Raw genomic sequence first — 24,792 nt, forward strand, 5'->3', positions numbered from 1 at the left:
AACTAACAAGTGTGCTTGAATATATGGCAAGGTATTCTTTGCCCTAAATTATCCCTTAGTAAAGAGGGAGTTGCCTTCATTTGAGTCCTTATGAAATCTCTGAGGGTGAGGGGTGCCTTCTCAATTACTTTGAACAACAAACTACTGTTTTGGGATGATAAGCTATTATCATCAATTAGTGCTAGTTTTTGGATGCCTATAGGGATTTCCTGACAGAAGCAGTGGAAAAACAGGCAGATAAATTTAACACAGTTTGGTGTTGGATGCCTTAAAATAAGCTTTTTTTTTGAGATGGAGTCTCACTCTGTCGCCCAAGCTGGAGTGCAGTGGTGCAGTCTCAACTCACTGCAACCTCCGCCTCCTGGGTTCAAGCAATTTTCTGCCTCAGCCTCCCGAGTAGCTGGGATTACAGGCACCCGCCATGATGCCTGGCTAATTTTTGTATTTTTAGTAGAGACGGGGTTTCACCATCTTGGCCAGGCTGGTCTCGAACTCCTGACCTTGTGATCCACCTGCCTCGGCCTCCCAAAGTGCTGGGATTACAGGCGTGAGCCACTGCGCCCAGCCCAAAATAAGCCTTTAAGTGACCATTTGGAAAACAAATACCAGGCTTTGAGCAGAGGAATGGCACAATCTTTTTGTTTAATTAATTAATTAATTAATTTAGTTAGTTTTTAGAGCTGGGGTGTGGCTCTGTTGCCCAGACTGGAGGGCAGTGGTGTGATCATGGCTCACTGCGGCGTCGACTTCCTGGATATCAGCAATCCTCCCACCTCAGCTTCCCCAATCCTTTTGTTTTATAAAAACAAGGACCCCTCTGGATGCCGAGTTGAGAGTAGACTCTAATGGGCAGCAGTAGAAGTAAGGATACCTGTCAGTAATCCTGGTGCAAGATGCTGGCAGTGGTAGTGGATGTGTTGAGAAGTAGTCTGATTCTGACTGTATTTTGAAAGTAGAGCCAACAGATTTTTTTTTTTTTCTCAGATTTGGATGTTGGGTATGAGAAAGAGATGAATCAAATATTTATTAAATCCTTTATAATCAAGCACACTTCACCCTCCCTTACCTAACAATTCCTCTTCTAAAATTTAGTCTAAGAAAACAATCGTGTGTAAAGATGTTTGTAAATACAAGAATAGTTATCATAGTAATATATCACAGTAATGAAGATTTTAAAACATGCAAATAATAATGGAGAATCAGCCAAATAAATGCTGGTAAATCCTTTCAGTAGAGTACTATGCAGCCATTAAAATGATCTACAAGTATGTTTTTGGACAAGGAAATGCATTACAAGTATATTTCCAGGTTTAGTTTTTGTATGTATTTTGCTGGGAATTTGAGGTTTCTTTTTTTGTTTTTCAAAATTAGTTTTCAATACTGGGAGTATTTTAATGGGAAGTCATTAGAGGGTATCAGAAACTATTGGTTGCTGCTTTAGTAATGTAGAAGGCTTTCATGTTAACTTTTGATTGGTGAATATTTTGTATCTCTACTTTCAAAGGTAGTTACCTTGTTTTCCTACAATCAAATTGTTGCTAAGGAAATTTTATTTTCTTGCTCTCTTTCAGCAAATCAACTAAGGTAATTTTTGAAAGAAGTTGAATCATTTATTACCTGTTGCATTCTGACATGTATCAGAAGTTGGCAAGTTAAGTGTAATTTAAAATAGTACAAAATTTTATCAAAAAGCTTTGCCATTTCAGAGTAGTTATTTATCTTCCCTCATGTATCATATATGTAACCCCCTAAATAAATGGAATATACTAGAAGAATCATTCCTGTGTAACTGTATAAATGGTTGAAATGAAATCAACCATATTGGATCCATAAGCTTATTGGATCCATAAGAACACTTCTCTTTGGTTCACTGAGTGAGTTTGGTTTGCTTTGTTCAGATTTTAAATCAATTTTTATTTAAGTGTTCATAAGATGGAAAATACAAGACTTTTTCTAGGATCATTTCTCTGCTATAAATTATTTGCTTCATATATTTCTATCACACCGAATCTATTATCTGTTCAATCACAAACATTAATTGGAAAATTGAGGATCAGAAACTCCTGTTCTTGGTTCTCTCCTGCCATCTGTCTTCCTCCTTCCCCCAGTGTTTCCCCTCAAATCTCTTGTGATTAAAAAAAACATTTTTGAAATTACTACATAATAAAATAGAATTTTTTATGCACAGTTCTGTGACTTTTGATACATATATTGAGTCATGTAACAGTTACAATACAGAATAGTTCCATCATCCCAGTTATATCCCTTTATAGTCACACAGTCCCCTGGCATCCACTGATCTATAGTTTTGTCTTTTTGAGGATGTTTTATGAAAGGAATAATTTTGAGACTGGCTTTTTTTTTTTGAGACAGAGTCTCGCTCTGTCACCCAGGCTGGAGTGCAGTGGCACGATCTCGACTCAACTGCTAGCTCCGCTTCCTAGATTCACACCATTGTCCTGCCTCAGCCTCCGGAGTAGCTGGGACTACAGGCACCCGCCACCACGCCCAGCTAATTTTTTGTGTTTTTAGTAGAGACGGGGTTTCACTGTGTTAGCCAGGATGGTCTCGATCTCCTGACCTCATGATCTGCCTGCCTTGGCCTCCCAAAATGCTGGGATTACAGGCATGAGCCACCGCACCCGGCTGAGACTGGCTTCTTTCACACAGCATAATGCCTTTGAGATTCATCCAAGTTGTTGCACATATCAAGAGTTTTTTCCTTTTTATTGCTGAGTACTATTCCAGCAGTGAATACGTCACACTTTATTCAAATTAACTCATTGGATAATTTCCAGATTTTGGTGATTATGACTAGAGCTGCTATAGACATTTATGTACAGGTTTTGGGTGAATAGGGTTTCATTTACTAGGATAAATGCTCAGGAATGCCATTGTTGTATGGTAAGTATATATTTACATTTATTGGACTCTGCGAAACTCTTTTTCACAGTAGATATATCTATCATTGGGCATTCCCAGTAGCAAAATGTGGGAGTTCCAGTTGCTTTTTATCCTTGTCAGCACGGTTCAGTATATTTTAGCCATTCTATTAAGTGTTTAGTGATTTTTAAAAACAGTATTACTGAGATAAAATCCACATACCATAAAATTCCCTACTATCTAGGTTTAGAGTATTTTATCACTTCAAAAAGAAACCCCATACTCATTACTAGTCACTTCTTGGGAGGCCGAGGTGGGCGGATCATGAGATCAAGAGATCAAGAGCATCCTGGCCAATATTGTGAAACCCCGTCTCTACTAAAAAATACAAAAATTAGCTGGGCATGGTGGCACACACCTGTAGTCCCAGCTGCTCGGGAGGCTGAGGCAGGAGAATCACTTGAACCAGGGAGGCGAAAAGTTGCAGTGAGCCGAGATTACGCCCCTGCACTCCAGCCTGGGTGACAGTGCAAGACTCTGTCTCAAACAAACAAACAAAAACTAGTCATTCTTCATCTTCCCCCACCCTCCAGCTCCAGGCAACTATTTTACTGTCTACAGATTTGCCTATTCTGGACATTTCATGTAAATGCAATCATACAGTATGTAGTCTTTCATAAGTGACTACTATTGTGTCTGGAATTGGTGGGTTCTTGGTCTCACTGACTTCAAGAATGAAGCCGCGGACCTTCGCGGTAAGCGTTAAGCTCTTAAGGTGGTGCGTCTGGAGTTTGTTCCTTCTGACATTCGGCTGTGTTTGGAGTTTCTTCCTTCTGGTGGGTTCGTGGTCTCGCTGGCTCAGGAGTGAAGCTGCAGACCTTCACGGTGAGTGTTACAGCTCTTAAGGCAGCGCGTCTGGAGTTGTTCCTCCCTCCCGGTGGGCTTGTGGTCTCGCTGGCTTCAGGAGTGAAGCTGCAGATCTTCGTGGTGAGTGTTACAGCTCATAAAAGCAGTGTGGACCCAAAGAGTGAGCAGTAGCAAGATTTATTGCAAAGAGCGAAAGAACAAAGCTTCCACAGTGTGGAAGGGGACCCGAGCGGGTTGCCACTGCTGGCTTGGGCAGCCTGCTTTTTATTCTTTTATCTGGCCCCACCCACATCCTGCTGATTGGTAGAGCCGAGTGGTCTGTTTTGACAGGGCGCTGATTGGTGTGTTTACAATCCCTGAGCTAGATAACAAAGGATCTCCATGTCCTCATCAGATTAGTTAGATACAGTGTATGGACACAAAGGTTCTCCAAGGCCCCACCAGAGCAGCTAGATACAGTGTCAATTGGTGCATTCACAAACCCTGAGCTAGACACAGGGTGCCGATTGGTGCGTTTACAAACCTTGAGCTAGATACAGAGTGCCGATTGGTGTATTTACAATCCCTGAGCTAGACATAAAGGTTCTCCGAGGCCCCACCAGAGCAGCTAGATACAGAGTGTCGATTGGTGCACTCACAAACCCTGAGCTAACCACAGGGTGCTGATTGGTGTGTTTACAAACCTTGAGCTAGATACAGAGTGCCGATTGGTGTATTTACAATCCCTGAGCTAGACATAAAGGTTCTCCACGTCCCCACCAGACTCAGGAGCCCAGCTGGCTTCACCCAGTGGATCCCGCACCAGGGCTGCATGTGGAGCTGCCTGCCAGTCCCATGCTGTGCGCTCGCACTCCGCAGGCCTTGGGTGGTTGATGGGACTGGGTGCCGTGGAGCAGGGGGTGGCACTTGTCAGGGAGGCTGGGGTGGCACAGGAGCCCATGGAGGGGGTGGGAGGCTCAGGCATGGTGGGCTGCAGGTCCTGAGCCCTGCCCCGCGGGAAGGCAGCTAAGTCCCAGCTAAGGCTGGCACTGCTGGGGGACCCAGTACACCCTCTGCAGCCACTAGCCTGGGTGCTAAGCCCCTCATTGCCCGGGGCCGGCAGGGCCAGCCAGCTGCTCCGAGTGCGGGGCCCGCCAAGCCCACGCCCACCCGGAACTCCAGCTAGCCCGCAAGCGCCACGGGCAGCACTGGTTCCCGCTTGCGCCTCTCCCTCCACACCACCCTGCAAGCTGAGGGAGCCGGCTCCAGCCTTGGCCAGCCCAGAAAGGGGCTCCCACAGTGCAGCGGTGGGCTGAAGGGCTCCTCAAGTGCCGCCAAAGTGGGAGCCCAGGCAGAGGAGGCGCCCAGAGCGAGCGAGGGCTGTGAGGACTGCCAGCACGCTGTCATCTCTCACTATCACTTAACATCTTTAAGTGATAGAAGTGGATGCAAGGTTTATCCATGTTGTAGCATGTATTTGTTCTTTTATATGGCTGAATAATACTGTATTTTGTGGATATACCACATTTTGTTTATCCATTTATCAGTTCATGGACATTTTGGTTGTTTCTACTTTTTGGCTATGAATAACCATGCTGTGAACATAGGTGTACAAATTCTTATGTGGAGATGTGTTTCAGTCCTCTTGGGTAGAATTGCTTGATCACATGGTAACTATTTTTTAATTTATTTTGTTTCTTATTAAAAAAAATTTTTTTTTTTTTTTGAGACAGGTACTCACTCTGTTGCCCAGGCTGGAGCTATGGTGTGATTATGGCTCACTGTAGCCTCAACCTCCCAGGCTCAAGTAATCCTCCCACCTCAGCCTCCTGAGTAGCTGGGACCACAGGCACGTGCCACCATGCCTGATTAATTTTTTGTTTGTTTGTTTTTTGAGACAGAGTCTTGCTCTGTCTCCCAGGCTGGAGTGCAGTGGCGCGATCTCCGCTCACTGCAAGCTCTGCCTCCCGGGTTCACGCCATTCTCCTGCCTCAGCCTCCCGAGTAGCTGGGACTACAGGCGCCCACCACCATGCCCGGCTAATTTTTTTATGGGGTTTCACCATGTTAGCCAGGATGGTCTCGATCTCCTGACCTTGTGATCCACCTGCCTCGGCCTCCCAAAGTGCTGGGATTACAGGCATGAGCCACCGCGCCCGGCCCATGCCTGAATAGTTTTTAAATTATTTTTTGTAGAGATGAGGTCTCATACTGTGTTGCCCATGCTTGTCTCACACTCCTGGGCTCATCTCCCACATCAGCAGTAACTCTCTGTTTAGCCTTTTGAGGAAAACTGTCAATGTGTTTTCTAAAGTGGTTGCACCATTTTACAATCCCTTCAGCACTGTATGAGGGTTCTAATTTAACCACATTTTATCAACATTTGTTACTGCCCATGTTGTCATCTAGTGGGTGTCAAGTGGTATCTCATTGTGATTTTGATTTGTATTTTCCTAGACTGATGATGTGGAGCATCTTTTCTTGTGCTTATTGACCATTTGCATATATTCTTTGGGGAAATATGTATTCTGATTCTTTGCCCATTTTAAAATTGTTATTTATCTTTTTATTGTTGAATTGTAATAGTTTTTTACGTGTTCTGGACACAAATCCCTTCTCAGGCATATAATTTGCAGATATTTTCTCCCATTTTTTGGTTTGTCTTTCACTTTCTTGGTGGTGTCCTTTGAAGCACAAAAATTTTTAATTTTGATGGAGTCCAGTTTATCCATTTTTGGTGATGATGTTTGTACTTTTGGTGTTGCGTCTAGGAAATCACTACTTAACCCAAGGCCATGAAGATTTACACCTTTGTTTTGTTCTGAGAGTTTTATGGTTTTAGCTTATACATTTAGGTCTGATTCATTTTGAATTGATTTTTGAGAACAGCATATGGTAGGTATCCAACTTCATTCTTCTGCATGTGGATATCCAGTTGCCTGAGCACTATTTGCCGAGAAGACTCTTATTTCCTCACTGAATTGCCTTGGCACCCTTGTCAAAAATCACTTTCCCATAAACATCGTATTTCCAGATAATTCTGTTCTATTCATTTATGTGTCCATTTTTATGCCAGTACTACATTGTCTTACGATTGTAGCATTTAGTTTTGAAATTGGGAAGTGGGGGTCCTCCAACTTTGTTCTTTTTTAAGATTGTTTTGGCTAGAATGAGATTTTATAAACATAAATTGGAGAAAGTAACTCCATGCTTGAAATATTCAAATCAGTGATACCTGACTACGTCTATCATAGAATTCATATCTTTAACTTGACCCACAAGATTTGTGATCTGACCTCTGCCGAGTTTGACCTTTCACCCACTTTCCCTCTTGGTCACTGCCTTGCAGCTTCATTGGCCTACTTCCTGCTTCTTTTTTTTTCTGAGACAAGAGTGTCTCTCTCTCACCCAGGATGGAGTGCAGTGGCGTGATCTTGGTTCACTGCAACCTTCGTCTTCCAGATTCAAACAATTCTCCTGCCTCAGCCTCCTGAGTAGCTGGGATTACAGGCATGTGCCACCACGGCTAATTTTTGTATTTTTAGTACAGACAGGGTTTCACCATTTTGGCCAGGCTGGTCTCAAACTCTTGACCTCAGGTGATCCACCCGCCTTGACCTCCCAAAGTGCTGGGATCACAAACATGAGCCACCATGCCTGGCCTACTTCCTGCTTCTTGAATGAGTTAAAACGCCTTCCCATTACATGGCTTTTGCATATCTACGTACTTTTTCTTGGAATGCTCTTCCCTTCACTAATTCCTACTCATTCTTCAGGTCTTAGCCTAAATGCCATTTTAAAAGAAAGACTGTTCTTTTTATTTTTAAAATATTGCTTTATCTTTTCCTAGTTAGAAAAGCAACATACAAGTTCTTTAGAGCAAGCTTGAAAAATAAAAGCATGGCTACACACACACACACACACACACACACACACACACACACACACACACGGAAACCATAGGACAAGCATTTAATGTTTCAGTGCCATCAAATGTCAGCTTGTTATTGGTCGTTTGGGTTTTTCATTTTTTCTGTTTGGAAGCCTGCAGAATTTTTCGTGCTTGGAATTGCCAAGATGTGTCCAGATTGGGTCTGTTACCATTTGTTTTGCTCTATGGATGTATAGATCCTTACATCTATAGTGTCTGTTTACATTCAGGGAAGTTTTTTTGTTTGTTTATTTGTTTGTTTTTTGGAGACGGAGTCTCATTCTGTCTCCCAGGTCGGAGTGCGGTGGCAGGATCTCAGCTCACTGCAAGCTCCACCTCCCGGGTTCATGCCATTCTTCTGCCTCAGCCTCCCCAGTAGCTGGGACTACAGGCGCCCGCCAACACGCCTGGCTAATTTTTTGTATTTTTAGTAGAGATGGGGTTTCACCGTAGCAAGGATGGTCTCGATCTCCTGACCTCATGATCTGCCCACCTTGGCCTCCCAAAGTGCTAGGATTACAGGTGTGAGCCTCCACGCCCAGCCGGAAGCTTTCTTTTTTTGAATCTGTAATATGGTTTTACTTTCTTTAACCAAAATGTTATTGTATAATAGGATCGACTCTTCTCTGTTTTCTACATTATTCTCTTTTCTTGCCATTGTTTCCTTTTCTTTCTACCTGGCTCCTTTTGAATTGAACATCTTAAGTGTGTCTTTTAACATAATGGATGCAATGTGCTGCATAGATTTTTTTTTTTTTTTTTTTTGAGACAGAGTCTTGCTCTGTCGCCCAGACTGGAGTGCAATGGCGCGAACTCGGCTCGCTGCAAGCTCCGCCTCCCGGGTTCACGTCACGCCATTCTCCTGCATAGACGTTTTAATGCTATATTGCCACCAATTATCTTAATACTTTTTTCTTTGCAGTTTTTTCTTATTAAGCTGATATTTTAATCTCAACCTAGTCTTTGTGATTCTTTGTTGAAGCTTTATATAGTGCCTGGCACAAAACTATGTGCTCAAACATATATTGAATGAATGATTAAAAGAGTATACACATGAATAAATAAGAACCAGTTCTTAGTTGGTGTATTTCTACTGAGACTGTCAAAGTATTTCTCTAGTAATGAATTCCTTTTTTAAAAAAAAGCTGTATTGAAGTGTAATTTATATATATAGTATGCGAACTTCCAAAATCCGAGACAGGTATCAGTTAGTTTAGATAGTTTATTTTGCCAAGGTTGGGGAACACGCCTGTGAAACAGCCTCAGGAAGTCCTGATGACGTGTGCCCAAGGTAGTTGAGATACAGCTTGGTTTTATACATTTTAGGGAGACATGAGACATCAATCAATATATGTAAGAAGTACATTGGTTCCGTTTGGAAAGGTGGGACAGCTCGAAGCAAAGGCAGGAAGACTTGAAGCGGGGAAGGGGCTTCCAGGTCACTGATAGGTGAGAGACGCACAGTTGCATTCTTTTGAGTTTCTGATTAGCCTTTCCAAAGGAGGCAATCATATATGCATCTATCTGTCTGACTGAGACTGATACCTGTCTCAGACTTTGGAGGTTCACATACTATATATATAAATTACACTTCAATACAGCTTTTTTTTAAAAAAAGGAATTCATTACTAGAAAAATACTTTGACAGACAGTGAGCAGAGGGATGACTTTGAATAGAATGGGAGGCAGGTTTGCCATAAGCAGTTCCCAGCTTGACTTTTCCCTTTAGCTTAGTGATTTGGGGGCCCCAAGATTTATTTTCCTTTCACAAGTATGAGGGTGTAACTCAATAATTTTTTAGTAGATTTTATAGGGTTGTACAACTATGACAATAGTTCAGTTTTAGAACAGTTCAGTCACCGCAAAAAGTTCCTTCATGTAAGCTTGCACTTAAATCCCTGCTTTTTCACTCTGTCTCTATAAATTTGCCTTGTCATTTAAATGTGTGCTTATGTTGCTCTCATATATATATGTATATACACACACACACTTTTAGGATTGTTTATATCTAAACAACTTTAATGAAGTATATATAGTGTAAGGTATATGTACTTTATTTAAGTATATATACTTAATGTATATATACTGCCTTTGCTTTGAGCTGTCCCACCTTTCCAAACGGAACCAATGTACTTCTTACATATATTGATTGATGTCTCATGTCTCCCTAAAATGTATAAAACCGAGCTGTATCTCAACCACCTTGGGCACAGGTCATCAGGACTTCCTGAGGCTGTTTCACAGGCGTGTTCCCCAACCTTGGCAAAATAGACTTTCTAAATTAACTGATACCTGTCTTAGGTTTTGGAAGTTCACATACTATATATAAATTACACTTCAATAAAGCTTTTTTAAAAACAAGTGTGCACACACTTTATAATTATTTTCATTTTTAAGCATGGCTTTCTAGGAGTTGCCTTCCTGTCTGCATAGCTTAGTGATCAGTGGTCACCCAGTGCTTGGACAGTGGTTGCCTCAGACATCTTGAGCCAGTAAGGCATTTGTCCTCTGCCAGTAGATCTCTGTGGGTAGGGAGCACATACAAAGTTTAGGCTTTTTCAGATCTGCTGTCTTTTACTTTCCACCCAGTCCTTTCATGTCTCCTCTGTGCCTGCATGCCACTTCTGGGTTGGCCAACAAATGTGCCCCACCCAGACTGCAACCTCCACCTTCTAGAGCTGTTCACCCTCTCACTCGCCTCCCACCTGCTCCATCACTTACTCTGACAGTGCAGGTGGTCATGTGCGTTCTTCCCCACTCCAAACTCAGTGAACTGTCAGTCCTAATGGTTTGCCTTGCCCTGCTCTGCCTTGCAGAACCTCTGTACCTACTGAATGAGTAGATGAGGTGGGAGTAACCTTACACAGACCCTCATTGTTCTTACCCACCTTTTAGCAGTTTTTCAAGCATAAATGTTTCTCAGGTTGTTGTATTCTTCTGGTGGATTTCCAGAGCACTGAAAGGGTTGTTTTGCCCATTTCACCCAGCTTTATCATTGGTTTTTGGGGAGAGGAATTAACTACCTTCTCACTAGGCTGTAGCTGGAAGTCTTCCCTCTCAGAATGTATTTTTTAGTGTAGTTAGTCATTTCCCCAGGTATATTTACTGTATCCTTAGGGTTCTCCAGAAAAACAAAACCAAACCCCTGTGTTAGGGTTTTACAGAAAAACAACCAGTAGTCAGGGTAAGGCAAACCATTAGGACTGGCTGCTTTGCTAGTGGGTTGGAAGGGATCTCACTGAATTTAGAGTGGTGGATAACACGCATGCCCACTCTGTATATGGGGAGGGGTCGGGGGTAGGGAGAGAAAGAGACTGATTTTAAGGAATTCACTTATGCGATTGTGGGGCTTTCAAGTCTGAAATTCACAGGGCAGTTGGGCAGAGATGAGTTGATGTTGCAGTCTTGTTCCCGGACCAAACTGAGGGTCGGGTTGCTGTTTCTTGTGGCCCAATAACGAGATGCAGATGAACTGGGGAGGAAGAGAGTTTTTATTTCTGTAACTGTTACAGGGAGGCCTGGAAATTATCACCAGACCGACTTAAAATTACAAAGTTTTTCTGAGCTTATGTACCTTCTAACCTATATGTCTGCATGTAAGTGTGCATTCATCTGAAGATGTAAGTGATTAACTTCTTTTAATCTGTAACTAAAGTCTGAGTCCTGAAGCCCTTCTTCTGGAGCCTCAGTAAGTTTACTTCATCTAAATGGGTCTAGGTTCTGGGGTGATTACCCTTATCTTGTCTCCTGCTAAATCACAGAGATTTGGAGAGTTCCTTCAGACCTCCAATAAACTTGTTTGTGGAGGCCTGGGGAGTTTCTTCAGACCCCTAATAAAACTTGTTTAATCCTAAATGGGTCCTGTTAAGAATTCCTTCGTTATTTTGTCATGCTTTAAGGCCCAGGAAAGGCCTGGGCAAAACTCTTGGTGCGCTTTTGTTACATTCCAGCCTTTGTATAACAGCACTGGCTTTTTTTTTTTTTTTTTTTTTTTAGCTTTTAATATTTAACTTAACCACTCAGTCATTACTGAAACAGTTGTTATGGAGGCCTGTGTTAGTGAGACCTGGCCTGCCACAGTCTTAACTCCAGATTCTGCTCGGTAGCAGGCTGGACACACAGGCAGGGTTTCTATGTTGTAGTTCTTTTCCAGGAAACCTCAGTCTGCTCTTAAAGCCTTTACCTGTTAGATGAGGCCTTCCTGTATTATGGAGGGTAATCCACTTTACTAGAAATCTGTTGATTTAAATGTTAATCACATCTAAAATATACCTTCACAGACATATCTAGATTGGTGTTTGACCAAACAACTGGACACCAAAGTCTAGCCAAGTTGACACATAAAATTAACTGTCACACTTGCCTTCTGAGGATTCAGGGTAAATTATTTTGGTGTAGATGTAGTCTGGTTGCTGTCTGTTTCCCACTGTATACCCTTGCTCTAGCTAAACTAGCAGCTCCAGCTGTTTCATATACATGCTTCTGCTTTTGCACATCCATGTCTTTGGTCATAGTGTACCTGCAGCATAGAGTGCTTCCTGTGTCCAGATCTTACCTGTCATTCTGAGGATTAGATCACAGATACTTATACATACAATTTTGTTTGCAGCCTATACACTAGCTTTCCTAAACTTCTTCCTGTCACCTAATTATGCTGTGTTCTGTCTTGCCATTGTGCTTTTGCACACAAGTTCCTTTGGTTTAGAATATCCCTCCCTCTCTCTTTTCTTTTTTAAAGAGACAGGGTCTCAGTGTGGGCTGGTCTCGAACTCCTGAGCTCAAATGATCCTCCCATCTCGGTCTCCCAAAGAGATGTGATTACAGGCGTAAGCTGCTGCACCTGGTCCTTCCTTCCTACTTTCTGTAAAACTTTTACAGCTTCCTCAGGTCAATTACATGCTCCTTTTCATTATGCTCCCATTGTCCCTTTGCGTATTTCCATGGAGGCACTCATCACATTTTATTGTTATTGTTTACATATCTGTCTGTCAAAAGGCTTTGTTTTCCAACAGCAGAAGTTACTATACTGTTTTCCTTTTCAAAGTTGGTCCTCAGTCGAGCCTGAGTATCTGGTCTGTAGTACCTAAATAAATTGTGGGATAATAAACTGAATCTCTGTTAAAGATTTGGAAGTTGTTTCATATTTCTTCTATAATTTCTCATTGTTAGAATGTGGAGATAATGACTGCTTGGAGATAAAGCAAGTCTGAATAGCAGAGATCAGCCTTGGGTTGGACTCCAGACATTCTTGGGCTTATTAAATATTTGGTTGACTCACTGATAGAAATAGTTTTATTTATTTTCCATTCTTTACCAGGTACATAGCTTCAAAATTACTTCATTAACAAAAGCTGTTTCTGATTATAAACATTGATTTATTTTTACTCAAATTTGTATATACTGTATATACTGAGTAAAACAAATTTTACTCATTTGTTTTTGTTTTGTTTTGTTTTGTTTTGTTTTTTTGAGACAGAGTCTTGCTTTGTTGCCTAGGCTGGAGTGCAGTGGCATGATCTCAGCTCACTGCAAGCTCTGCCTCCTGGATTCATGCCATTCTCCTGCCTCAGCCTCCCGAGTAGCTGGGACTACAGGCACCTGCCACCATGCCCAGCTAATTTTTTTTGTATTTTTTTTTAGTAGAGATGGGGTTTCACCGTGTGGCCAGGATGGTCTCCATCTCCTGACCTCGTGATCCGCCCGCCTCGGCCTCCCAAAGTGCTGGGATTACAGGCGTGAGCCACCGCGCCCGGCCTCAAATTTGTTTTAAGAATATCAAAGAGTCCAAGACTGTTTCAGCTTCTTTCTACCTAAAATGCAGTGGTGATAACTGGTGACTGATTTGTAAGCAATCTCAATGTAATGATAAATAACCTTTTCCTTTCTCTACTAGATGTTGGTTATCTTTCTGAAGTAGACTGTCCATGGCCTGAACATTTTCTGAAAATCATTTTGAGCAAAATATCTGTTTAATATCAAGATAACCACATCAAGATGGTTGGAAAGCTGAAGCAGAACTTACTATTGGCATGTCTGGTGATTAGTTCTGTGACTGTGTTTTACCTGGGCCAGCATGCCATGGAATGCCATCACCGGATAGAGGAACGTAGCCAGCCAGTCAAATTGGAGAGCACAAGGACCACTGTGAGAACTGGCCTGGACCTCAAAGCCAACAAAACCTTTGCCTATCACAAAGATATGCCTTTAATATTTATTGGAGGTGTGCCTCGGAGTGGAACCACACTCATGAGGGCCATGCTGGACGCACATCCTGACATTCGCTGTGGAGAGGAAACCAGGGTCATTCCCCGAATCCTGGCCCTGAAGCAGATGTGGTCACGGTCAAGTAAAGAGAAGATCCGCCTGGATGAGGCTGGTGTTACTGATGAAGTGCTGGATTCTGCCATGCAAGCCTTCTTACTAGAAATTATCGTTAAGCATGGGGAGCCAGCCCCTTATTTATGTAATAAAGATCCTTTTGCCCTGAAATCTTTAACTTACCTTTCTAGGTTATTCCCCAATGCCAAATTTCTCCTGATGGTCCGAGATGGCCGGGCATCAGTACATTCAATGATTTCTCGAAAAGTTACTATAGCTGGATTTGATCTGAACAGCTATAGGGACTGTTTGACAAAGTGGAATCGTGCTATAGAGACCATGTATAACCAGTGTATGGAGGTTGGTTATAAAAAGTGCATGTTGGTTCACTATGAACAACTTGTCTTACATCCTGAACGGTGGATGAGAACACTCTTAAAGTTCCTCCAGATTCCATGGAACCACTCAGTATTGCACCATGAAGAGATGATTGGGAAAGCTGGGGGAGTGTCTCTGTCAAAGTGAGTAGAAGATACGTTTTTTATTTTGGCTCTATATTTAGCTAATAATGATCTATACATATGTATGTATGTGTTTTATGTATATATGTGTGTATGTTCCTGTGTGTATATATAGAAACTGAAGACCTTTTCTGGAACAGATACAACTTCATTGATGAGGTTTCTTTTTTTATTAATTCTCTACTAGTTTATTACAGATGTTCACTTATTTATACTTCATTTTTTCATTTATATATCGTGGCCCTCTTTATTTGTTTGATGGATACAAACCCACCTTACAGGCGGTGAAAAGCCTTCTTCAGGGTCTCAGACCTTAATGCCAATCATTCAGTTTTAGTGGCTTCTGATTTCTAATTTCTAGATATTGTTGTTAATGAGGATAGTTGGCTTTTGTGTGGATTAAGGTTAAAATCAGGAAGTGCATATATCATGTTAATGAGCACATAGTGAATTATAAGCATTTTGAAATTTTTAGTGGTAGAGAAAAATAAAAGCTTCGTCTAAGCTAATCTCTTCATTTTATGGACAAGAAGACTGAGTCACAGTAAGATTAAAACGATTTGTTCAGATTTAGATGGCAAGGCCAGAATTCGAATCTGTGCCTTGGTCTCAATGAGGTCGTGCTTTTCTCCGTGGCATTTTACTACATGTTGTGCTTCCTTTGTCATCTGAAGGATATAACCTCTCTTATTTTTTACAAAAGGCTAGAGAATCTCCAAAATTTGGAAGCCTAATCCATACAAGAAGTTCCTTGGATTCAAAACTTCTCAAATGATGATTTTTAGCATTTTGCTTCTTTTCTTATGAAGCGACAACTAGTATACCCTCTAACCTGTCTTGATGACTTACATACCTGGAATGAGGATATAAAAATGGAAACTACTATTAAATTCAGGTAGCATCTCTTCATGAAGAAGAGTTGGCTATAACTAAATTTTATTTTTTTTCTTTTATCAAAGTAATATATAACACCTGTAAAAAAGAAATATATAAGGTGTTATATATACATATATAAAGAGAAATATAAAAGGTGTTATATATACTTTTTATCAAAGTAATATATAACACCTGTAAAAAATACTTTCCTTGTGTGCCCTTCTTACTTTCACCAAGGAATATCTGCTTAATTTTTTTTTGCTGTATAGAACTTGTATAGTAAATAGATTTCTTATGTAGATAATCTCAAAGGAACAGCTGCCTGCCTGTACCAAGCTTTCAATTATTGATTATAAGTTATGACATACCATCATTGTAGTGGCTGTAGGTTGTTTTTATTGATTCAAAGAAAATTTCAGCTCTGGCTACTCTGATTGCAGTTTATTATTATTTCCAGATAATAGACTATAATTGATTTTTAATCACCTGTATTAGGTATTTCAGTCTTTGTGCTTGTATGTTGGCCCGGCACCGATGCCACCTACATCTGCTAATATAAAAGGAGGCCATTAGACCACCAGCCTCTTCAGTAGGGATTAAAGAGATATGCTTAAGTTAAATTTTGGTGCTAATCAGGAAGAGAACATTTTGTGTATATACTTGCTATGTTTAAGGTAAACATAAAGGCCAAGAAAATTCATAGAAATTATATTATGAATTAATGAATTTTAGAAAGTAAAGAGATGTTACTTAGCATTTCAGTATGTGGAATGGAGGCCCTGTAAGGCTCTATGTTTTGTCAAAAATTAACATGTCACAATCATGAGTAGAACCTACCATGCTTATTCCAAGATTTTTGCATTTGGGGTCTTTCTAGTTTGGGGCTATTATGGATAAGAGTTGCTAAGAACGTTCTTGTACATTACTTTTGGTGGATATAGCATTCATTTCTTTTAGGTATATACCAATGAATAGAATTGCTGGATGACAAGGGGTGTGTGTGTGTGTGTGTTTGTGTGTGTGTGTGTGTGTGTTTAACAGATACTTTCTAACAGTTTTCCAAAGTGTCTGTATCATTCATGTATGGCTGTACTGTAAATGAACATGTTCTAGTTGCCTCACATCTTTACCAACACTTGGTATTTTAGTCTTTTCTGGTAGGCTACAATTGTTTTTTAAAACTTAAAAGCAAAATAATATTTGAACCCCTTTTTGAAAGAAAATCTTACCCAGAATTCCAATATAAAACAAGAGCTGCTTTGGTTGAGGTGAGTCTAAACTAGATCATATTTCCTTCTTTTGTTTTTGAGATGGAGTCTCTCTGTGTCATCCAGGCTGGAGTGCAGTGGCATGATCTCTGCTCACTGCAACCTCCATCTCCCAGGCTCAAGTGATCCTCCCATCTCAGCCTCCCGAGTAGCTGGGATTACAGGCACGCATCACCATGCCCAGCTAATTTTTTTTTTTTTTTTTGTATTTTTGGTAGAGCCCCATGTTGGCCAGACTGGTCTCAAACTCCTGAGTTCAGGCAATCCATGTACCTCAGCCTCCCAGAGTACTGGGGTTACAGGTGTGAGCCACTATGCCTGGCCAGCCATACTTCTTTTTTAAAGATTGAATCCCTATTCTCAAAAACTGCTTTTTGGGGAATAAGGCAGAAAATACAAAATTATTACATAGTGCCAAGTTGTAAATATCCCATGTTCATTATAATAAAGAATTTATTGCCCACAGTCAGTCATCCTGTGTGCTTTTCGTTTTATTTAAACATTTTTATTCTGGGAAATTTTTTTTTTTTTTTTTTTTTCCGAGACGGAGTCTTGCTCTGTCGCCCAGGCTGGAGTGCAGTGGCATGATCTCGGCTCACTGCAAGCTCGGCCTCCCAGGTTCACGCCATTCTCCTGCCTCAGCCTCCTGAGTAAGTGGGACTATAGGTGCCCCCCACCACGCCCAGCTAATTTTTTTATTTTTATTTTTAGTGGAGACGGGGTTTCGCCATGTTAGCCAGGATGGTCTCGATCTCCTGACCTCGTGATCTGCCTGCCTCGGCCTCCCAAAGTGCTGGGATTACAGGCGTGAGCCACCGCGCCTGGCCGAAAATTGTTTAAATATTTTAATACTTAGTTCAGTATTACTTAGTATTACAATACTTAAATATTTAGGCAGCCTTGAAGGTTTGAAGATGTCACCAGATGGCCTAGGGACACTTGTAGAAGCTGTTGAAAATAGAGATATCAGGAGACCTTCACAGTTCTGCCTCTTATCTTGTTAATTTTTGAGAGTTAACCTTTACTTTGCTTAGAAATTTCCAGTTATTTACAGTCAGGGTGGCATCTCTTGCGTCTCTGGGCTGTTCCAGTTACAGAAAAGTCAGAGGCTCCTGCTCAAGTATCTTGAAAAGAAAGCAGAAGTAAAGTTTGAGGCTATTTACGTTGCCCTCTTCTCATGGTTTGTGGAATTTTTTGTGGAATTTTAGTTGTCTCCATCAGGGAACTTTTGGGAAGTTACAAGAGCGTACAGTTACTTCTGTTACTAAACTCATTATGTTACCATGAAATTACGTGGAACAAATAAAAATCAAGTTTGCTAGGTCAAAAGAGCAAATCCAGAAAAGCAGATTAATGTAACAGTGACGCTTAGACAACAAGTACAGGAATCACAACTACAATTCAGAGATGAGTTCTTATCTATACTTAGGGCAGAAAGAGAATATAGCAACTATTAAACACAAATAAATTAGAATGAAAAAGATAATAGTAGTGATAAGTACAAGAGAACAAATAAGAACATGAAAACTGACACCCTACAGCTTCTAATAAGTAAAGCAGACAAAAAATCCTCTAAATCAGATCAAAAGCAAAGAAAGACTGAATAAATGAGTGAAAATAATGCAAAAAGGTTTTTGGAAATGGAGACATTTTTGAGGAAGTAGGAAGAATAATTAGTAATTTATTAAATTCATAACTGTTTCTTTTTAATATAGAAAGTGAAATTTAGTTTTGTTAAAGAAAAAATTATTCAGTGATACTTGCTAAGGCATGAGGCAGTGTTTATTTAGCACCACTGCAGGAGGTACAGGGACCACTGCAGTCGGGTCTTGCAGTGGGGAATAGAGATTGGACTTAACTCTGAATACAGCATGGGCAAGTGAGAATTTGTAGCCAGAGAGTAAGGTGAGGGTCAGTGGATGGAAAATTACTACGAGGAAACATCAGGGGTCAGGGGTATTCTGGCTAAATTTACCTGATAGGATTCTCACTGAAGACAGTCCGGGGTGATCAGACATCACCTGGAGGGTGGTGGAGGATGAGAAACCCGATCAGATCCCGAGAGTGATTAGATATCAAGGGTAGGAGGTTCTTGCTAAACTGCCTTAGCAGGGTTCTTTGCTAAAACTGGATTTTATAAAGAAGTGCACAGATGGTCCTAGGAGAAGGTTCAGGAGCCTGACTGAAGTTTGGTCACACAAAGAATCTTTGTCAGTTTGGAAACTTAAAATTCTTATGTCTTATGGGATTAACAGAAAGATAACTCAATAGCCACTTGAAATTCTTCTGAAATTTAAGGATAACAAGAATATTTTGAGCAAGTGAAGAGAATGACAGACCATATTCACAAAGATTATGAGCATTAATAGCATGGAAAATTAACAGCAGGCAAATTAGGATCACCTGAGCTCTACTAGCTCAGTCTGAAATATCCCAGAAGAATTTTATAAATATTACATGTGGTGTTTTGTTTTTGTTTTTGTTTTCATGAAGCTATCAGAGAACAAGTCTGTTTATTTGTGAAAACTTCTCCTTTGTGAAGGCACTGCCTAAGGTTGCTATTGGGCTATTGGGGTTGTGTCTTCTTTGGTTTTTTTTTTTGGAGACAGGGTCTTGCTCCATCACCCAGGCTGGAGTATAGTGGCAAGATTGTGGCTCACTGCAGCCTTGAACTCCTGGGTTCAAATGATCTTCCCACCTTAGCTTCCTGTTAGTAGCTGGGACTACAGGTGCATGCCATCATGCCTGGCTAATTTTTTTTTTTTTTTTTTTTTTTTGGTGGAGACAGGGTCTCACTATGTGTTACCCAGGCTGGATTCGAACTCCTGGCCTCAAGCAGTCTTCCTGCCATGGCCTCCCAAAGTGCTGGGATTACCGCTGTGAGCTGCCATGCCCAGCCTCCTTTTACAAGCTATATTGAAGAGAGAAGTGACTGAGACATCTTAGCTGGAGAGGAGGAATTGAATAAACAAGGGATACAAGTGACAGAGTAAAATGGGCTGTGAAAGGAAATCAGAGAGCTGATGAAACATTGCATTTCAAAGTGTGTCAGTGAAAGATTGAGAAGAAGCAGAACCAGAACATGAATTAATAAGGCAACATTTGTACTTTTCTTGGAGAATATAGCAATTGGTAGCAAAAATTAGAAGTTGGATATCAGATCATTTATTAGTTTGATTAGATTTCTCTACAAATAATAGAGATCCAAAATAACAAAGATTTCCAAATAATGACTACTATGTAGAAGGCAGACCAGGGCTGCTTTGTCAGCTCTGCAGTCATCTGGCATTTAGGCTGCTTCCAGCTTTTGTCTCCATCATCCCCAGGATCCAAGTTGGAGCGCCAGTCATTTCATCTACATTCTAAGCAGCACAGCAGGAGTGGATGTGTGTAAAACAAATGGCGTTTAGTATTTTTTGAGGATATTTCTTAGAAGCTTCCAGGTAGTACTTCTTGCTTTTCACTGGCCATAACTGGGGTTTCTTTTACTAAGAAAGATCAATTGGATATTGGGATAGGCAGATAGTAGTCTCTGCTACATTATTGAGCACCTACTATGTGCCAGACACTGTGTTAGCTCCTTGAGATAAAAGGTCTTTGCCTTAAAGGAACATATGATCTAATAGAAGACTTAGATTCATATATAATGCAGGGTTAAGAACTATGGTCACCACTGCTTCTTCATTGGTGAATAATTAAAAACAAACAAAAAGAGGCCAGGCACAGTGGCTCACACCTGTAATCCCAGCACTTTGGGAGGCTGGGGTGGGCAGATCACCTGAGGTCAGTAGTTCAAGACCAGCCTGACCAACATGGTGAAACCCCATCTCTACTAAAAATACAAAAATTAGCCAGGGGTGGTGGCCCATGCCTGTAAACCCAGCTACTCGGGAGGCTGAGGCAGGAGAATCGCTTGAACCTGGGAGGTGGAGGTTCCAGTGAGCTGAGATCGTGCCACTACACTCCAGCCTGGGTGACAGAGCAAAACTCTGAACAACAACAACAACAACAAAGACTATGGAAAACCAAGGAGAGGTGCCTAACCCAGTCTGAGGTGTTCAGAGAGGTCATCTTGGGCAATGTGGCATGAAACTGAGCCCTAAAGAAGGGTTTCCTCAAGCTTGGTATGACATTTTAGTCAGATAATTATTTGTTGTGGCAGCCATCCAAGATGATCAACAGATAAAGGGAAGCGCATTTAGTTTTGACTTAGGGAATATTGTGCTCCCTGGGTGACCCATGGTTAAGGCGCTGTAGTTCTTCCTTGACTGTCCAGAATGTCTTTCCTTTTCCTTAGCCAATGAGCCACCCAAGAAATGTTACTCCTGGGAGAAACCTGTGCCTAACTGTGGTTTACAGAATTCAAAGGGAAGAGGTAGTATGGAGGACTCCTTGTGGCTTCACTCCTGGCCCAACCCAGGGCCTCAAAAGGACCTAAGGAACAACTACGCCCTGTTATGCCTGACCTATGGAGCCTACCCTCTTGACCATATAATGGAAGTCAACTAAGCTTAGTCCCACCTGGACCTAGAACATGGTGTTTGTTTCCCATAGGTGAATATATTTTTGAAAAATATATTTTTGAAAAATAAGTAAAACAAAACCAAATCAGGAAATAATCATTGAGAAGTTACAATATGAACACATTAACAAAGATGAGTAACAATGTGGTGTTTTTTGCTAGAGAGTTCATTTCCAGGCAGGAAGTAGTGTGAAACAAGGGTTGAGAGAAATGATGTGGACCAGGCTTTGGAGGGCCTTATATTTTAAGCTAAAGATATTGAATTTTAAGCCAGTTGCCTTCAGACTTCTCTTATTAGTGGAGCACCCTTTTTTTCAAGTGAAATCTTGTTCGGAACCTTGGTATATGATGTACTTGGAAGTGAAGTGCCCCTCCTTTAGGCAGCATTTAATTTTGGTTGGATTTAACAAAGAAAACTGAAGTGAAGCTCATGGAATTGCAAAACTACAATTTTGTTTTTAAAAGAAAAACATTGATTGTAATGTGTAAAATTTACAAAACTGATACACATTTTTAATTGGGATTATATTGGTTTATAAAAACGTTTAGTGTTTTTTTTTTTTTTTTTTTTTTGAGACAGAGTCTCGCACTGTCTCCTGGGCTGGAGTGCAATGGCATGATCTCAGCTCACTGCAACCTCTGCCTCACGAGTTCAAGTGACTCTTCCGCCTCAGCTTCTTGAGTAGCTGGGATTGCAGGTGCGTGCCACCACACCCAGCTAATTTTTTTTTTTTTTTGTATTTTTAATAGAGATGGGGTTTCACCATGTTAGCCAGGATGGCCTTGATCTCCTGACCTCATGATCCGCCTGCCTCGGCCTCCCAAAGTGCCGGGATTATAGGCGTGAGCCACCGTGCCCGGCTGAAAACATTTAGTTTTAATAGGCATTTTAGGGTATGTCTTAGTCCATTTGGGCTGCTATAACAAAATACCACAAACTGGGTTCTTACAAACACAGAAGTTGATTTCTCGCAGTTTTGGAGGCTGGGAAGTCCAAGATCAGGCACTGACGGATTCAGCATCTAGTAAGGGCGTGCTGTCTGGTTCATAGATGGCACCTTGTGTCCTCACATGGTAAAGGAGGTGAAGAATCCCTCCCTGGCCTCTTTTGTAAGTGCACTAATAAGGACACTTCCCAAGTTCCCATCTCCTAATACAGTCACATTGGTGATTAGGTTTTAACATGAATTTGGGGGAACACAAACATTCAGTCCATAATGAGGTATAAAACTTAGAAGATTCCTGTTTTTTTAAAAAAAATTCTTTTTTTCTTTTTTTTTTTTAAGATTTAAAATGTAAGCCTAGTTCAGAGTATTTTGCCAAGATGAAGTGTAGGGCAAATTGGATCTTTAAGTAGAGTAACCTATTACATTGATTAACTACTGTCAAAGAAAAGCCAAGCACATCAAGGGAATTATGGTTGGTACCCATCCAGATATTATACATGAATTCATGGTTCCTCCTTGGTCCTCTTCTGAATTACCTGTCTAATGAAGAATTATTTCATTGTTTTTGAAAACATCCTTACATTTCCTCATTGCTGAAAATCATGTTTTCAAACATCAACCATTCATCACAATCACACATAGAACCTTTAAAAGACCTAAAGTTTCTGATTCAGGAGGTCTGGGATAGGCCCAAGAACTTGCGCTTCTAACAGGTTTCCCGGTGATGCTAATGTTCCTGGCCTGATTTCACTTTGAGAACCACTGCTTAAAATCATGCTACGTTTTGTTTGCTTCATTTGTGGACTCAGACTTTCTTGCCCCTACAGCCTGGGCTCCAGCCACACTGAAATAATTGTAGCTACAATTATTGCCACACCATTTATTTAATCAGTTCCTTTGAATGTGTTGTTTCCTGTGCCTGCAACACCTTTCTCTCACTTCATTTCTTCATCTGACCAACTCATGGTTGTATTTCAAGATTTAGTTCAGGTTTCCTTTCCCTAAGGAAGATCTCTCCAAGGCCTCCCTCTGTCTGGGATGTACTTCCTATGCTTTCATGAGACACTTGGCAAATGGAAAAGGGTTTATACTTTGAAGCTGGCTAGACTTTGTTTAAAGTCTTTCATTGACACTAACTGGTTTTGTAACATTGCATCAAATACTATCTCTCTCCGTGTCTCCATTTTCTTATCTATAAAACAGGGAAGATGGTGATGATGGTAATGATACCATCCAACATCTACTGAACATTTGTTATGTGCCAGGCAGTATGCTGAGCTCTCTGCGTGCCTTATCTCATTTAGTTTTTATATTTACCCTTTCACACTCACCCATAGGTGCCTTAAACATCTCAATTTTATAGATGAAGGACTTGAGGCTCCCAGAGGTTGAGGAGCTTGTCCTCCGTCCCACAGTTGGAAGATGGTAGAGCCAGGCTGTGGACTCAGGTCTTTGTCTTCATCTATACTTTTAGCTCTTGTTGTATATACTTACAGCATTTATGAAGACAAACTAAAACAGTGTGACAGTGGCTAAGCACAGGTTTTAGAGTCAGACAGACATAGGTTCAAATCCTAGCACTGTCCTTTATTGATTATGTGACCTTGAGTGAGTTATTTGGTTTTGTCTAGTCTTGGTTATCTCATCTTTCCTTTAGTTTTCTTATCCTGGAAATGGGAATGAGATAATATGTTATATCCCCCTTATCTGCAGATGATATGTTCCAAGACCCCAGTGGATGCCCGAAACCCCACTGATGGTACCGAGCCCATATATACTATGTTTTTTCCTGTGCATATATACCTGTGGTTAATTTATAAATCAAGCACAGTAAGATTAACAGCAGTAACTAATTATAAAGTAGAACAATTATAAGAATATGCCAGTATTACTACTTTTGAGCTTTATGGCCATGATTAAGTTAAACAAGAGTTACTTCAACGTAAGCACTGCGATACTGCTACAGTCCATCTGATAACAGAGGGCTACTAAGTGACTAATGGTGGGTAGTGAGTGTACATTGCATGGACGTGTTGAACAAAGGGATGATTTACATCCCAGTCTAGACAGAGTGAGTCAATGTTAGATTTCATCACGCTACTGAGAATGACATGCAATTTAAAACTTATGAGTTGTTTATTTCTGGAGTTTCCCATTTAATGTTTTCAGACCACAGTTGACTGCAGAGAACTACCTGAAACTGTGGATAAAGGCTTACTGAAATAGTATCCATTAAGGATGATAATAATAACTATCCATAGGGTTGTCGTGAGGATTTAGTTAGAATGACTATAAAGCCCTTAGCCAAGTGCCTGGTATATAATGAGAGGTTGAAAATGTTACCTGTTGTCTTTATTATTATAATAATAAGGATGATAATAATACCGATTGCAGATGATGGTAAGTAGTATTTATAGAGTTGTGAGAATTAAATTACTACAAAGCCTTTAGAATAGCACCTGGCACATAGAAATTGTTCAAAGTGGTACTTATTAGTATGTTATTTTTATTGTCAAATGCTTATGCACTGTTCCCCTCCCTCTCCCCATCCCAAAATAATGAGTGTGAAACACCTAGGTTAGTAGCAAGTGCACCACAGGCTTTTGTTAATGTTCTTACACATGCTCCTGTAAGCTTGTTTAGGGCAAAGGTAGTCTTGAAGTCATGAAATGTTTGTCTCA

At 40.8% G+C, this 24,792-nt stretch overlaps 1 protein-coding gene across 4 annotated transcripts in view; it reads left to right on the forward strand.

Annotated features, from left to right (window-relative positions):
- TPST1 (tyrosylprotein sulfotransferase 1) overlaps positions 1-24,792 on the forward strand; it is a 149,684-nt gene that overhangs the window by 22,225 nt on the left and 102,667 nt on the right. For all 4 annotated transcript variants that reach the window (XR_010112592.1, XM_034964219.3, XM_003814528.6 and 1 more), the window contains exon 2: positions 13,553-14,498. Coding sequence is in view for 3 of the 4 variants with exons in the window: in XM_034964219.3 (XP_034820110.1) it covers positions 13,654-14,498 (845 nt within the window). In the remaining variant the exon portion in view is untranslated. The remainder of the gene's footprint in view (positions 1-13,552; positions 14,499-24,792) is intronic.

The sequence above is a fragment of the Pan paniscus genome, chromosome 6 (genome assembly GCF_029289425.2).
Source record: "Pan paniscus chromosome 6, NHGRI_mPanPan1-v2.0_pri, whole genome shotgun sequence".
In the NCBI taxonomy this organism is placed as follows: Eukaryota; Metazoa; Chordata; class Mammalia; order Primates; family Hominidae; genus Pan; species Pan paniscus.